At 42.6% G+C, this 15,726-nt stretch overlaps 1 protein-coding gene across 1 annotated transcript in view; it reads left to right on the forward strand.

Moving 5' to 3' along the window:
* Positions 1–15,726, forward strand: part of LOC145402098 (ATP-binding cassette sub-family C member 5-like) — a 279,936-nt gene that overhangs the window by 203,855 nt on the left and 60,355 nt on the right. The window contains exon 18 of the mRNA XM_080274212.1: positions 11,095–11,105. Within this exon, the coding sequence (XP_080130338.1) occupies positions 11,095–11,105 (11 nt within the window). The remainder of the gene's footprint in view (positions 1–11,094; positions 11,106–15,726) is intronic.

The following is a 15,726-nucleotide window of genomic DNA, read 5'->3' on the forward strand; positions in this document are numbered from 1 at the left end:
CCAGGGTCAAGTCCTGACAGGGGTTGTATGCAACAGCTACTGTGATCCAGCCCATAGAGAGGCAAAGGCAGATGGCAAGGGGTTCCATGACACCTTGGGGAGGCCTGGGGATTGTGAGTTCTAAGCAGGGGATAGAGTCATGGACCACAATCACAATGCCTCCTCCAACTCTTTGGTGATCCGTGCGGACGACGTGGTAGCCTCAGACCGACAGGTGGAGGATAGGGGAAAGCCAGGTCTCACAATTGCCAACGACTCCATGGAAAAGGGTCGTCATTGTCATCTTCAGGTCGTACGTCTTACGCAGGAGGGAACGGGCATTCCAAAGGAAGAAACGGTTTAGGTGTGGGGGCGCCATTATTGTCGGGTGAGGAAGGAGGGCACATGCCGTAGGAGTCAGGTGAGGATATCCAGAAATTACAGACCACTTTGGTACAAAGATAAAGCATCCGTCACTAATCACTACGTGGATAAAGGAGTCAGTTACTGGGGTTCCATGGGGGCTAGAGGGTGGCAGAGAGTCATTCTGATGAGGAGGTAGTGCAGATGGGTGATGGGCTGAGCGGTGTGCTCTGGCAGAACGAGGTACTGAGGGGGAGGGGCGTGGCTGGGAGGGACTGGCCAGGGGAACCACAAGAGGGGTGTCAGGATCAGCAAACTCGGGAGTGGTTGGATCAGAATCTGGCCTCTTACTGTGAGTGGGACGGGGACGATAACGTTGGGGTGTCAGAGCTGGAAGAGGATGGGTCACGATCTCCTTTGAAAGGCCAAATCCTCGAGCATCAGCGCATCGTGCACGGTTTGTTTTGATCATGTGATCACATGATTTGTTGTACTTCTTTTCCACAGTACTGTATTTGTAAGTTACATACTGTATTTACATTACTGTTCTGGTAAGTTTATGTGCAAGTTAAAGTACTATTGAAAAACATTAAAGCAAGAAATAAAGTCTTATAACCAGTTTACCTGATAGGCGTCGGAATATTGCCATTTTTAATTGTTCGTTAAAGATCTGCTGTACCGCTTTTCCACAGTACTGTATTTGTAAGTTAAATATTTACTGTTTTGGTATGTACTTGTAAGTTAAAGCACTTAAATAGTGTTAAAGCATTGAATAAAGCCTTGTAACCAACCTGATTTATGTGATTACCCATGATCAGCGGGTTCTGAGACAATTCGCCATCAAGTCAATTCACCATCAGACTATTCCCCGTCAAAACATGGACGATTCCTCATCAGGACAATTTGCACCCTGGGCAATTCCCCGTCATTCTATATACTTATTATTAATTAATCAGTAATTTAATAACTATATTTCAGGGGGATCCATCATAGTCTATGTTCATTAGTGTTGGCTTTGGATATTATGTATTAGTTGCACTTTTAGCCAATAATTAACTTGATTCTTCCTCACTGTAGTCGCCTTTGAATTACTGTATATTGTAGCGTCACCCATAGCTGTCTTCATTAATGACGGCGAATGGTCTTGTTACTGTTGTGATGGTGAATTGTCCAGGAACCGATCGGCGTCGGAATGTTGCCTTGTGTTTACGTATTTGTATGTTGAAGTTTTCCTGTGCAGTATTGTATTTGTAAGTTATAACATTAAATAAGCCTTCTAACCACTTAAAGTGCTTTATATTGATTACTGATGACAGATAACAGCAAAACCCCACATTTAGGGGGTCTAGGGAGCAGTATAAGGAGTAGTTAAAACTTACGCGTTTTCGTGCTGAACGCGCCATGGGTGGAACAAAACCCACGCATTCGGGGTGAGCTTGCCTGTAGACTTTAACAACATGGAAAAGAAATCAGTAAAGCATATGTATTAACCTGGAAAAGAAATCAGTAAAGCATATTTAATGAGAATGAACAATACTGTAAGATTCTTACCTGTCTCTGACTGATGACAGTGTTTGAATGGAGGGGGGAGGGGTTCCAAGGCTTGAGGCAGACTACGGCTTCTCAGCATGAGGTGAGTGCCATGAGTGCTGCCGCCTCATGTTGCCTCCTCTGTGACAGCAGTGTCGTTGTCGCTGTCAGCAGCCTCCATGTCATTGCAAGAGTCATCGAGTTGTTGCCATTACAGTAAACTCTCAGTTATCCGGCATAATTCAGCCAAGCCCTACACCAGTTAAAGCAAAATGCCAGATATTACATAGTATCCCCCATCAGGTCAATATTGACCAGTGAGCCGGATGCTGCATTACCATCTTTCTCAAACCTCTATCCTTAAAACAATCTCATGAGTAAAAGATGAAAATTAAGGAAAATACAATAAAATAATGTTACAGTACAGTAGAACAGTAATACAACGCTGGTTGGCTACTGTTTATGAGCTGGTTGATACACCTCAATGGTGGATTTTGCATAGAACCACCAGTTACAGCACCAGATACTGCATAATTTTGCCAGATATTGCTTTAATAGAGCAAAGCCAGCAGCACTGGATATTGCGCTGGCTCAGATATTGTGACGATGGACAGTTGAGGGTTTACTGTAATTCTTTACCAAATGGGTGCGGCCTTTCCATATTTTCTGTTGAAATGAATCTTTCTCAGGTTACTCTGCCATTGTTCCTGGATTACCACAGCTATCTATCTATCTGTCTATACCCCAACGCCCTAATCCCGCAAAGGATGGCCACGGACAAAACGCCTCCAAGTCGCTCTGTCACCCACCATTTGACTACCCTCCCCCCAACTCACCTCCCTCTCCCTCATATACCTCTCAACTCCATCCCTCCATCTCATCCTCGGTCTACCCCTCCCTCTCCCTCCCTCCACCTCACCTACGTACACCCTCTTAGTCAGTCTTTCATTCTCTATTGTCTCCACATGTCCAAACCACCTCAGTGTATTTCTCCTAATCTTCTCAACCACATCCACATCCACCCCACAACGTTCCTTCACTTCTTCATTCGTCAACCTGTCCCTCCATGTCACTCCACATGCTCCTCTCAGGTAACTCATTCCACTGCACTCACTCTTGACTTGTTCCCCTCTTGCAAGGTCCACGCTTCGCCTCCATACGTCAGGGTAGGGATCACAATACTGTCATGCAGTGACTTCTTAACTTCCATACGAACCTCCCTATTTCTCATCACTGCTTTCAGTGAACCAACAACCTTCCTTCCCTGCTGTACCCTTTCACGCACTTCATCCCCCAAAGTTCCATCCTTACTCATCACACTACCCAAGTACTTGAATGCACTCACACTCTCCATATCCTCACCATCCAACCTCACTGTACATTCTGTGACTTCATTCCTCTCAAACACCATAACTTTACTTTTGTTTACATTAACTTTCAGCTTCCTCCTCCTACACACTGTCCCAAATTCATTCACCAAACCTTGCAACTCCCATTCATCTTCACTCATCAATACTGTATCATCAGCAAACAGCAACACCGGAATCTTCCAAATCTCACCCTCATTCATTAGAGCCACCCCCACATCCACTGCCTTACCCTGCACCTCCTGTACTACCCCATCCATGTATATATTAAACAACCATGGAGAAATCACACAACCCTGTTTCAGTCCCACATTGAGATCAAAGAACTCCCTCAGCTCACTATCCACTCGCACGGTAGCCCTAGTTCCTTCGTACATACTCTTCACAGCATTCAACAATTTCCCATCCACTCCATATATTCTTAATACCTTCCACATACCTTGTCTATCTATTCTCTCATAAGCTTTCTCCAAGTCCATGAAGGCAGCATACACTTTCTTTCCCTTCTCTAGATACTTCTCCACTAAACACCTCGGAACAAATATCTGATGTACACACCCTTTTCCCTTCCTAAATCCCTCTTGTTCTTCTCCAACTAGCTCCTCTGTCATATGCCTAACCATATCAGTGAGTATTCTACCATATATTTTACCAGTCACACTAAGAAGGCAAATACCCCTATGGTTACCACATACTTCTTTCTCCCCTTTTCCTTTATATAAAAGAACAATTATACCTGATTTCCAGTCCTCTGGAACCTTTCCCTCTTCCCAAGCTAATCTACACAACTTCCATGTCCACTCCACAACAATCTCACCCCCATACCTCAGCATTTCACCACACACTCCAATTCCTGAGGCCTTTCCCAACTTGATCTTCTTCATTGCTTCCACTACTTCCGTCCTACTGATCTCTTCCTCCCTCCTCTCATCTCTTCTTCTCCCAGCCATTCCCCAATCACAGCTACTGGGCATTTATATAAACTTACCTCTGAAAGCTATAAATGAGTATTTAGAATGCATGACACACTGACGTGTCCAGTCAGACAGGTGGTTGGTAAACAGTGCAGCCAGTTAGAGAGATGTTGGTAAACACTGCCGAGGGCGACCTGCCTGCTTCCTTACATACACCAAAATAGGTATATTTTTATTGATTTTCCACTCCTTGCGGTCATAATTCAACAGTTACTATCTATGTTGCATATGTTCCAAAATTACTTTACTTGAGATGCTGAGTTTGCTGTAATATAGGTGGAATTACCATGCCCGTTTGGTAAAGAATTACCTCGTTGAGTCCATGTGTTATAAAGACTTTGTAGTTAATTGTAGAGAAGTATATTTTAGACTTGTGGTCGAGCGGCTTTTATATCTTGTAGTAGTTTCCCCACCAGATGTCATGTAGTGACGGGAGAGGTAAAGAATAGTATGGGACTATTTTTATTTGTCTTGGAAATATTAAACAGGTATAATAGTATAAGTCCTGGGTAGCTACCTCCCTGTCTCGCTATCTCTCTCTCTCTCTCTGTTCTAAAGCTAATCTCCGTCTCGACCTCTCTCTAGGGTCGCTTGTCTCCTTCTCAACTCTCTTTTCTAACATCTCGTGTAGTAGGGTGTGTGTGTCACGTATCTTCCTCATGGCAACAGAACTTTCTCACGAGAGGACTGCTGACAGCTAACTGAATCATCTCCTTACTGGCCGCTGTCGTCAGCTTTCCTCCGTGTAAGCGTTTAGCGCTGCTCGCTTCTCGCAAACACAACACCTTCTCATCATTTGACTTCCTGCTTCTATCTGTCTCTCTATCTATCTATTTATCTATCTATCTAGTATGATTTGCAATTATAATATGGAGACCTACCACATTGCTCTGCCGCGCAAAAATGGCGTACCATCGACATTTAATAGTTATAATATATTAATACATACTACATACACATTATAATGAACTTATAAGCTAATTAAGTGAAATACATAATATTGTAAAGTAACATAATTGTATGAATATTGTATACATATATTATTCATAGTAAATAGTGATTATTCAGTAATATTACATTTAAACAAGTTGTATACATATTTGAATAAATGCAATGGTTGTTGTATAACACTTGTAAGACGTGCATGTACAACAGACGTACGCATATAATTGTGCAATGGTAATACTGCTAGGTTATACATTACATATTTGAGTTATCACTTTAGTAATGTCTAATATTTCACCTAACTTGTATGATGATACTGGTAATATAGAATTGTGCTATAATTGTATGACTTATAATATTGTACTAACATTGTGGTACTACATAATTGTAACATTTTATGAATTGTTACCAAATATTGTGTTAATGCATAATTGTGTTGGCCTTATAATTATAGTTACATAAAAGTTACATCTTGTTAATGCAACTGTTTTGTCGTTACATAATTGTTACATATCGTTTGTAGGTACATAATTGTTGTTAAAGTTACATAAAAGTTACATCTTGTTAATGCAACTGTTACATAATTGGCAAAGTGTAACATAATGCAATCGTTTGTCGTTACATAATTGTTACATATCGTTTGTAGGTACATAATTGTAGTTAAAGTTACATAAAAGTTACATCTTGTTAATGCAACTGTTACATAATTGGCAAAGTGTAACATAATGCAATCGTTTGTCGTTACATAATTATAATATGGAGTAACATAATTGTAATAACTGCAGTCCTAACATATGCTGCGGTCGATGATAGTGATGATGTGTCGTGCCACTTGTATGTGGAGACAACAATTTGCTTTTTTGTTTGTAGTTTATGTGGTATTTTGACTTATGTAGTAACACTTACACTTATTTTCATTTGTTTGTAATGTGATCTTACTCTATTTCTCTTTTTTCTTTCTTACTTTTCTTTCTTTCTTTCTTCTTTTTTTTTTCTTTTTTTTTTTTTTCTATAGTTTGTTTTTCTTTGCTTGTGTACGCTTTTTTCCATGTTGTTCATGGTTACATAATTACTGGCTAATTTCCTTGGGATACTTTTTTAAAGTTTAGTTTATATTGCACAGATATTACTGAAAATGATATTATATAGTCCCATATTTTGTTATTTTATATAAAAAAAATATATATACATATATACAGTATTAACTATACACACTGACTTGTTCACCTGTACCTATCGTGAGTAATATGTGTGTCAGCACTGTGTGGAAATCATTGTCTTCACGATTGTGTTGAAGATGTTCACTCTTGCTAACGGCATTTGTGTTGGCCATTTTTTTTTTTTTTTTTTTTTCTAGTTTACCTTGTAACTTAATTTGTATGTTTCCACTAGGTAGCTTTAATTAATAAATGTTTAATACAGTTCTTTTAATTGCTCACTGAGTAACTGTGATGGTATATTTTCTTTATCGCTTGTAGATATAATAATGTATAGTTGTATGTATGAAACACGTATTTTATGTAGGTATGAATGGTAACACTCGTTGGGAGTAAATAAATGTTATAATAAATGAATGAATATATACAGTGTAGAATATTTATTGTTGGTGCAAGTATTTAATGATTGAATTATGAAGATAATTGAAGTAAGTATGTGTATTTAAACTGTAACTATACAGCACGTTTTATATGTTTGTGCAGAAGCTTATTGTCTATCACTGTGTATTGTATAAATGAAGTAACTATGTAACTTACTAATTTTTACCGTGGTGGGAAATGGTGTGAGTGGTGGTGCAGGTGGTGATAGCGTTGTCCTTTGCGGGTTGATTGGCGTGTTGTCGTCTCAGCACATGGTGACGTCGGCTTCCCACACTGGTAGCTGTGGTGAGTGAATGAGTAGCGATGAGTAACTTGAGTGAAGACGAGTGAGTAAGATGAGTTGTAAATCGTGTCTCACTCTTCGTTTGTTTGTTTCCTTTATTCTATGTGGAAGTTTTCTCTGTCCTTTTCTCTAGTGATTTATTCGTTGTGGGATGAAGACTGCCGCTACTTGTAGGTGCGTGTAGAAGATTATACAGACGACGTAGAGTTGTTAATTGTAGTTGATTGTAGATGGCTGTAGTTGATTGTAGATGGCTGTAGACTTTGTAGAACTGAAGCTAACCTTGTAGTCTCGGTTGCTTTTGTAGAAATTTGCTTTTAATTCGGAGACGATGTCCGCAGATTTGCTGGTTTGTCGTTAAGCTACTTGCAAGGCGTCGAGTGATCTCTTGACCTCTGCATCAGCGTAATGATCTGGGAGACGGAGGGGGCAGGAGCTGATATTGTTGGTTGTTGTCAATCTTGATATTTTGTAGGAATTTAATGTTGATTCGTAGACGAGGTTCGTATACGTTCGCTGCTACCAAATGTCATAAAGACTTTGTATCATAAAGCAGCGACTTTGTATTTGCTTGTAGAGGCAGGATATTTTAGACGTGTGGTCGAGCGGCTTTTATATCTTGTAGTAGTTTCCCCACCAGATGTCATGTAGTGACGGGAGAGGTAAAGAATAGTATGGGACTATTTTTATTTGTCTTGGAAATATTAAACAGGTATAATAGTATAAGTCCTGGGTAGCTACCTCCCTGTCTCGCTATCTCTCTCTCTCTCTCTGTTCTAAAGCTAATCTCCGTCTCAACCTCTCTCTAGGGTCGCTTGTCTCCTTCTCAACTCTCTTTTCTAACATCTCGTGTAGTAGGGTGTGTGTGTCACGTATCTTCCTCATGGCAACAGAACTTTCTCACGAGAGGACTGCTGACAGCTAACTGAATCATCTCCTTACTGGCCGCTGTCGTCAGCTTTCCTCCGTGTAAGCGTTTAGCGCTGCTCGCTTCTCGCAAACACAACACCTTCTCATCATTTGACTTCCTGCTTCTATCTGTCTCTCTATCTATCTATTTATCTATCTATCTAGTATGATTTGCAATTATAATATGGAGACCTACCACACATGATGATGGACAACTTTGGGTTCCTTCTCACCGTCGTCAATCATCCTTAGTACATCTAACTTTTGGGCGTAAGTTGCCATTGGCTTCTTCTTCCCCACCTTCAAAGAAGTTGTAGGCCTAGGAGCCATGGTAATACTGGAACGGCAGAGGAAGTACGAGAAAACAAAAATCCTCTAGTAAACCACACCAGAACCACATGCTAACAACAGAGAGAAGACAGTGCACTGAGCCAGGCACTGGGGCATCAAGTGTGCATGACCTTCATGCTTGGTGTGGGAGGGAAGTGCTGTTATTGGCTTATAGTAAGTGCTATGCCTGCATATAATTGGTTTAGTAATTGCCATGCTTGACTACAATTGGTTTATGCCTAGCTAGATGGGTGAGCTCGAGATAATGGTGGCCACATTACATGAGGCATCGGAAAAGCATCACTTTTAATGCTGGATTAGTGAATTTCGTGTAATTTCCATGAATTACTGATATTGCAGACTGTTGCATGATGCTGCCTTGTATTTTGAATCTCCTATTTAGGATCGCATGATTTAGGAGTTTCCATTGCACACAATCATACATCATAACGACTGTGTAATCATGTGTCATGACATTCATGTTTAGTGCCCAATGGTTATAACTGAAACACATAATACTTTTATAATAAAAAAAAAAAATTCTGATTCTTCATTCACTTTACCAGATTGCTCTGGGCAGTGTTTGAGAAGTTTGTGGTGAATATGTTGTATAATGAGGATAAGTGCATGAGTAAATGAACAGGTTGCACTGAAGCTTTTATGTTCTGTAGTATCCGCCGCCTGTGTTGCATTCTCTCCTCACTCGCTCTGCGTGTGACTAAGTGTTACACACTCTTAAGTGGATTATACCTGCAGAAGCTAACCATGGCGTCTCCAAGTGCTACCCCAGTGTTTAGTGAATAAGTTCTGTACAGTAATGTGTAAGTGTTTAGTTCCCCAGTATAGTACAAGTGATAAATACATTACAGTAATGGCCTTTATAGTGTTAATTGTGCTTTACATAGTGTACAGTGTCAAGTACAGTACAGGAAAGGTGTGCCCAAAAGTGATCTTGAGCCCCTCTAACACCTCCAAAAACTACCAAAAGTCCTCCTCCATGCCTGGAATACACCCTACAACTGCATGGAGTCATGGTAAGGCAGCTTTTACTGTTTATTGTAAAACCTTTTTTTTTTTTTTTTTTTTTGGTGGGGGGGGGGGGACTTAAAGTTCATCCCTTCAATTCGGCAAATAGGCTAACTCGGCAAGGCTTGCACATGTATTATGCTGAGTTGTAGAGGTTTTACTGTGTGTGTGTATATATATATATATATATATATACTGTATATGTACAGTAAAAGTCCAATATTTCGGCATCCAATTCCCCGGCAAATCTGACATTTCGGCAGTTTTGAGAAATAGTCCCATTTACGAAAATCTCCGATCGTTCGGCAGATTCTCCCAATTTTTTTCGTCAGTCTTGAAATTCTCCATGAGGCTCGCCAGCTAGCTACCCGCCTTTACCCGCCTTAGTGAGTGAGATAGTGAAAGTGATGGAACGAGTCTACCACTGCCATGAAGCTCAGAGGCTAGCTCTTTCTCCTATAGCATAAAGAGAGGACAAACATGTAGTGCTAGCTCTTTCTCCTATAGCATAAAGAGAGGACAAACATGTAGTGAGTCTAGCATGGGAAAGAGAATCTGTTTCGCCATTCTTCCGCCATTCTTCCGAGTTGTTGCCGTGCTGCTGCCGACTTCTCTTGATTCTTCTGTGTGCTTTGTGAACTTCGTACTGAAATACCTCTGAAATTACTATTCGAGTGTGCTGTAAGCACCGTAACATCAGACAGGAGCTTTGTAACACCTGAGTGGACCAGCCATGTGTTGTGAACAGTATAAACATCTGCGTGCTTTGAAAATGGCCTCCATGTGTGGAAAGTTAACTGGTGTTAGCAAGAAGCGTACACATAAGATGTGGACTTCTTCCAGCAGTAGCAGACTCCAATCAACCTCTTCTATTGTACATATGTAAATAAGGAACCTACTATATGTTTAGGTAAGTGCATGTGAACTTGTAGGCCTACTGTACCATTACATTTATATACAGTATGTTCACTAATTTCTTTATTTTTCATATTCATGTATAGTACTGTATTCATTACAGTATTGTACAGTATCAAACAGTATACAGTACTCTCTCCAAACACATTTGTAATGATATGAGTAATGATGATAGTGTTCACCGAAACATATAAGGTACTGAGTGGGTAGGGTTTTCGATAATTCGGCAATTTTGATATTTCGGCACTTGCCTGGTCCCATAGATGCCGAAAAATTGGACTTCTACTGTATATATATATATACTGTATATATATATATATATATATATATATATATATATATATATATGTATATGTATGTATATGATTAGAGAAAGAGTGAATATTGATGAGATGCAGTTTGGGTTTATGCCACATAGGGGGACCACTGATGCTATATTCATTGTTCGACAGCTTCAGGAAAAATATATTGGTAGGAGAAGGGATCTTTATTTTGTTTTTGTTGATTTGGAAAAGGCCTTTGACAGCGTCCCTAGAGAGGTGGTGAAGTGGGCAATGAGAAAGCTTGGCTTGGAGGAGTGGCTGGTTAGGGTGGTTATGGCTATGTATGTGGGTGCTCACACCCAGGTAAGAGTGAATGGAGATTTGAGTGATGAGTTTTCCGCGAATGTTGGTGTGCATCAGGGGTCAGTCTTGAATCCCATGTTGTTTATCATGGTACTTGAAGCCCTTTCACGTGACTTTAGAAATGGACTCCCGTGGGAGTTGTTGTATGCTGATGATTTGGTGTTGATTGCAGAGACGAAAGGGAGGCGGAGGAAAGGTTTAGGAAGTGGAGAGATGGTATGGGGCACAAGGGTTTAAGGGTAAATGCAGATAAAACAAAAGTGATGATATCTAGGGTTGGTGGCGGTACTGTCAAAGACGAGGGAGAGTGGCCATGTGCAGTTTGCCACAAGGGCGTTGGAAGTAATTCCATCTTGTGCGGTGTGTGTGATAAATGGGTGCATAAGAGATGTAGTGGTATCAGAGGTAGACTGCGAGATAATGCTAATTTTATGTGTACGGCGTGTCAGGGTGAGCAGGTGGAGATTGTCAGATGTGAAAGGATTGAACTTGCTGGTGAATCTCATGAGTGTGTGGAAGATTTTTGTTATCTGGGAGACATGTTGTGTGCTGGAGGTGGGGCTGGAGCTAGCTCTGTGGCTAGGGTGAGAAGTGGTTGGAAGAAGTTCAGGGAGCTCTTGCCTCTCCTGACATTAAGAGGACTCTCCCTACGTGCTAAGGGGTCTTTGTATGCAGCATGTGTTAGGAGTGTAATGCTGTATGGTAGTGAGACTTGGGCAGTGAAGGAGGAAGATATTCGCCGGCTCAGACGTACAGAAATGACAATGATTAGGTGGATGTGCAGTGCGTCCCTGCGTCCAAGGCCTGGAGGGGCTGGGTTTATGATGGAAGAGATGAGAAGTAGGATGGGACTGGAGTGTATTGGTGTTGTGATGAGGAGAGGTAGATTGAGATGGTTTGCACATGTGGAGAGGATGGGGGATGATAATTGGGTGAGGAATTTGAGAAGTGTTAATATTGGGGATGGGGTTACGAGGGGTAGACCGAGAAAGACGTGGGACGAGGTCATTAAGTGTGACCTCAGGGTTAAGGGACTGAACAGGGAGGCTGCAATGGATCATGCAGCGTGGAGAGCCGCCATTAGGTGACCAAGGCCGACATGTGCAAGCATGTTGGAGCCTTTAAAAATGACAACATATATATATATATATATATATATATATATATATATATATATATATCGTTTCGTTTCGTTTCGTTTCGTTTTTAAAGGCTCCAACATGCTTGCATGTGTCGGCCTTGGTCACCTAATGGCGGCTCTCCACGCTGCACGATCCATTGCAGCCTCCCTGTTCAGTCCCTTAACCCTAAGGTCACACTTAATGACCTCGTCCCATGTCTTTCTCGGTCTACCCCTCATAACCCCACCCCCAATATTAACACTTCTCACCTTCCTCACCCAATTATCATCCCCCATCCTCTCCACATGTCCAAACCACCTCAATCTGCCTCTCCTCATCACAACACCAATACACTCCAGTCCCATCCTACCTCTCAACTCTTTCATTGTAAACCCAGTCCCTCCAGGCCTTGGACGCAGGGACGCACTGCACATCCACCTAATCATTGTCATTTCTGTATGTCTGAGCCGGCGAATGTCTTCCTCCTTCACTGCCCAGGTCTCACTGCCATACAGCATTACACTCCTAACACATGCTGCATACAAAGACCCCTTAGCACGTAGGGAGAGCCCTCTCAATGTCAGGAGAGGCAAGAGCTCCCTGAACTTCTTCCAACCACTTCTCACCCTAGCCACAGAGCTAGCTCCAGCCCCACCTCCAGCACACAACATGTCTCCCAAATAACAAAACTCTTCCACACACTCAAGAGATTCACCAGCAAGTTCAATCCTTTCACGTCTGACGATCTCCACCTGCTCACCCCGGCATGCCGTACACATAAAATCAGCATTATCTCGCAGTCTACCTCTGATACCACTACATCTCTTATGCACCCATTTATCACACACACCGCACAAGATGGAATTACTTCCAACGCCCTTGTGGCAAACTGCACATGGCCACTCTCCCTCGTCTTTGACAGTACCGCCACCAACCCTAGATATCATCACTTTTGTTTTATCTGCATTTACCCTTAAACCCTTGTGCCCCATACCATCTCTCCACTTCCTAAACCTTTCCTCCGCCTCCCTTTCATTCTCTGCAATCAACACCAAATCATCAGCATACAACAACTCCCACGGGAGTCCGTTTCTAAAGTCACGTGAAAGGGCTTCAAGTACCATGATAAACAACATGGGACTCAAGACTGACCCCTGATGCACACCAACATTCACGGAAAACTCATCACTCAAATCTCCATTCACTCTCACCTGGGTGTGAGCACCCACATACATGGCCATAACCACCCTAACCAGCCACTCCTCCAAGCCAAGTTTTCTCATTGCCCACTTCACCACCTCTCTAGGGACTCTGTCAAAGGCCTTTTCCAAATCAACAAAAACAAAATAAAGATCCCTTCTCCTACCAATATATTTTTCCTGAAGCTGTTGAACAATGCATATGGCATCAGTGGTCCCCCTACGTGGCATAAACCCAAACTGCATCTCATCAATATTCACTCTTTCTCTAATCATACCTTCTAAAACTCTCTCCATTACCTTCATTATCTGATCTAAAAGCTTTATACCTCTATAATTTCCTCTTTCCAGGGCATCACCCTTCCCTTTATACACATTTACAATTACACTCTTCAGCCAATCATCTGGGACAACACACTCATAAATAATCCTATTTATCAGGTCAGTGACTAAACTCACCCCTATATCGCCTGAGGCCTTCAACATTTCGGCAGTCAACCCAGACACACCTGCTGCCTTCCCCACCCTCATCCTGCCTATTGCCTCACTCACAGTAGCAGTATCAATCAAAGGCCAAGGGCCAGACACTGGATCTGCTGGCTCCAAACCTTCCCTGTCCCAGTCAAACTCCTCATTCAACAACTGGTTATAATGCTCTCTCCATGCATCTTTAATATCCTCACTGTTCACCACTACCCTTCCTTGATCATTCTTCACACACTGCTCACCTATGATATCCCGATTATCCCTCTTCACCTGACCTGCCACCCTAAATATATTTTTCCTTTCTCCATGATTTAGGTTATCAAGTAATTGTCTCTGTGACTCAGACTTTGCCCTGTATACCTCTCTCCTAGCCCTACGCATGGCAGCCAAATATTCCTCTTTGCTACCACCCTTCTTCCATTCCCGGAAAAGCCTTCTTTTCTCCTTAATTGCAGCTTCTACACCCTCATCCCACCACCAAGTTACTTATGTCTTGGTGGTCCTCTTGTCCAGCCGCATGTTACATCAGTAACTCTCGAGAAATTGTTCTTGAGGGCTCTGTACTGTTCATTAGCGCCTCTGTCTACAGCTCCCTGCTCAGCCACCACTCTCCTCAACTGGCTATAGAAGGCATCCCTTACTACTTGGTTTTTCAGCTTCCATATTTTCCTCCTAGGTACATAAGTCCTCTTTTTCATCACTTGTCCTTTAAGCACCATGTCACAAATCAATAGTTTGTGCATCTGCACACACTCCTCACTTCCTATAACTTTAACATCCCTCACTAACCTCCTATCGGCCCTCCTAACCAGAAAATAATCTATCTGACTGCTATTTCCCCCAGACTCATACGTAATTAACCTACTGTCTCTTTTCCTAAAATATGTGTTGCACACAATCATGTCCGTTGCCTCCCCAAACTCAAGTATCCTTTCCCCTTCTGCATTCCTTAGACCATATGCACATCCCCCATGCACTCCTTCATAACCTTGTGCTGCTTCACCTACATGACCATTTAAGTCCCCTCCCAAAATCACTATCTCATCATCCCGCATACCACCCACTACACATATTAAATCATCCCAAAATCTATCTTTCTCTGATTCATCCAATCCTGCCTGTGGAGCATATGCCGATATAATCACAGCTATCTTTCTTCCCAACAGAATTTTCACTACCAATATCCTATCGCTTACTCTCAAAACATTCATAACATATTCCACCCATTTCTCCGCAACCATCACACCAACACCTCCATATCCGTCTGTCCCCCCCTGCCAAAACAACTTATAGCAACAGTCCTTCCCAACAATCTTTCTGACTGATCCACCCCTGTACCGGACTTCCTGCAAACACGCCACATCCACCCACCTCCTACTGAATGCCTCAACGACTTCCCCTGCTCTTCCCCTCAAACTTCCCACATTCCATGAACCCACCCTCATCCCCATGGGTGATTTACTGTCCTCAGGCTTGCTTTGAAACCTTTTTTGTTTTGTCATCTTCAGTATTAATAAATGGGGACAGACACAGCACAGGTCCCACTCACTGCACAGTCCCAGGTCCAGGCAATGGATCTGGGACCCCTAGCCCACCGGCTTACCAGTGGCTGTTGTAGTGGCCTCGGGGCACCCTGCCAGGACAGCAGGGACACCCTCCAAGCGCGTCTTGGCACTGGAACTATCCCGCCATTATACACCCACTGATAGGGCAGCCTCCTGGGGCGCTACTCCCAGGTTCGGGCCCCTCTCTATTGGGCAGAAGCGGCAGCCTGGGAACCGCAATGCCCTGTACCCTCTAGCACAGGCCCGAGCCCCATCTCGCCCTGGACCCATGATCTATGCCGGCGGAACTCTCGCCATGCCTCCCCCCAGAAGTCCGCCACTAGGTAGCAGGGGCAAAGTTTTCTGGCCGCATGCCTTTGCTGGCGCCAACCCCTGTAACGTAGTGGGATACGTTGTGTGAAATGTAAAGTGCATGTGGTGTAGTGCATAGATAGTTAGAGGAAATGTTTGGGAGAGTATGCTGGTCTACTCTCCATGTTAGTGTCACATTGAAAAGGTCAGCAAAGGGGG

This window comes from Coenobita brevimanus, chromosome 57 (genome assembly GCF_032717465.1).
Source record: "Coenobita brevimanus isolate Jiangsu-jjx chromosome 57, ASM3271746v2, whole genome shotgun sequence".
Taxonomy (NCBI): domain Eukaryota; kingdom Metazoa; phylum Arthropoda; class Malacostraca; order Decapoda; family Coenobitidae; genus Coenobita; species Coenobita brevimanus.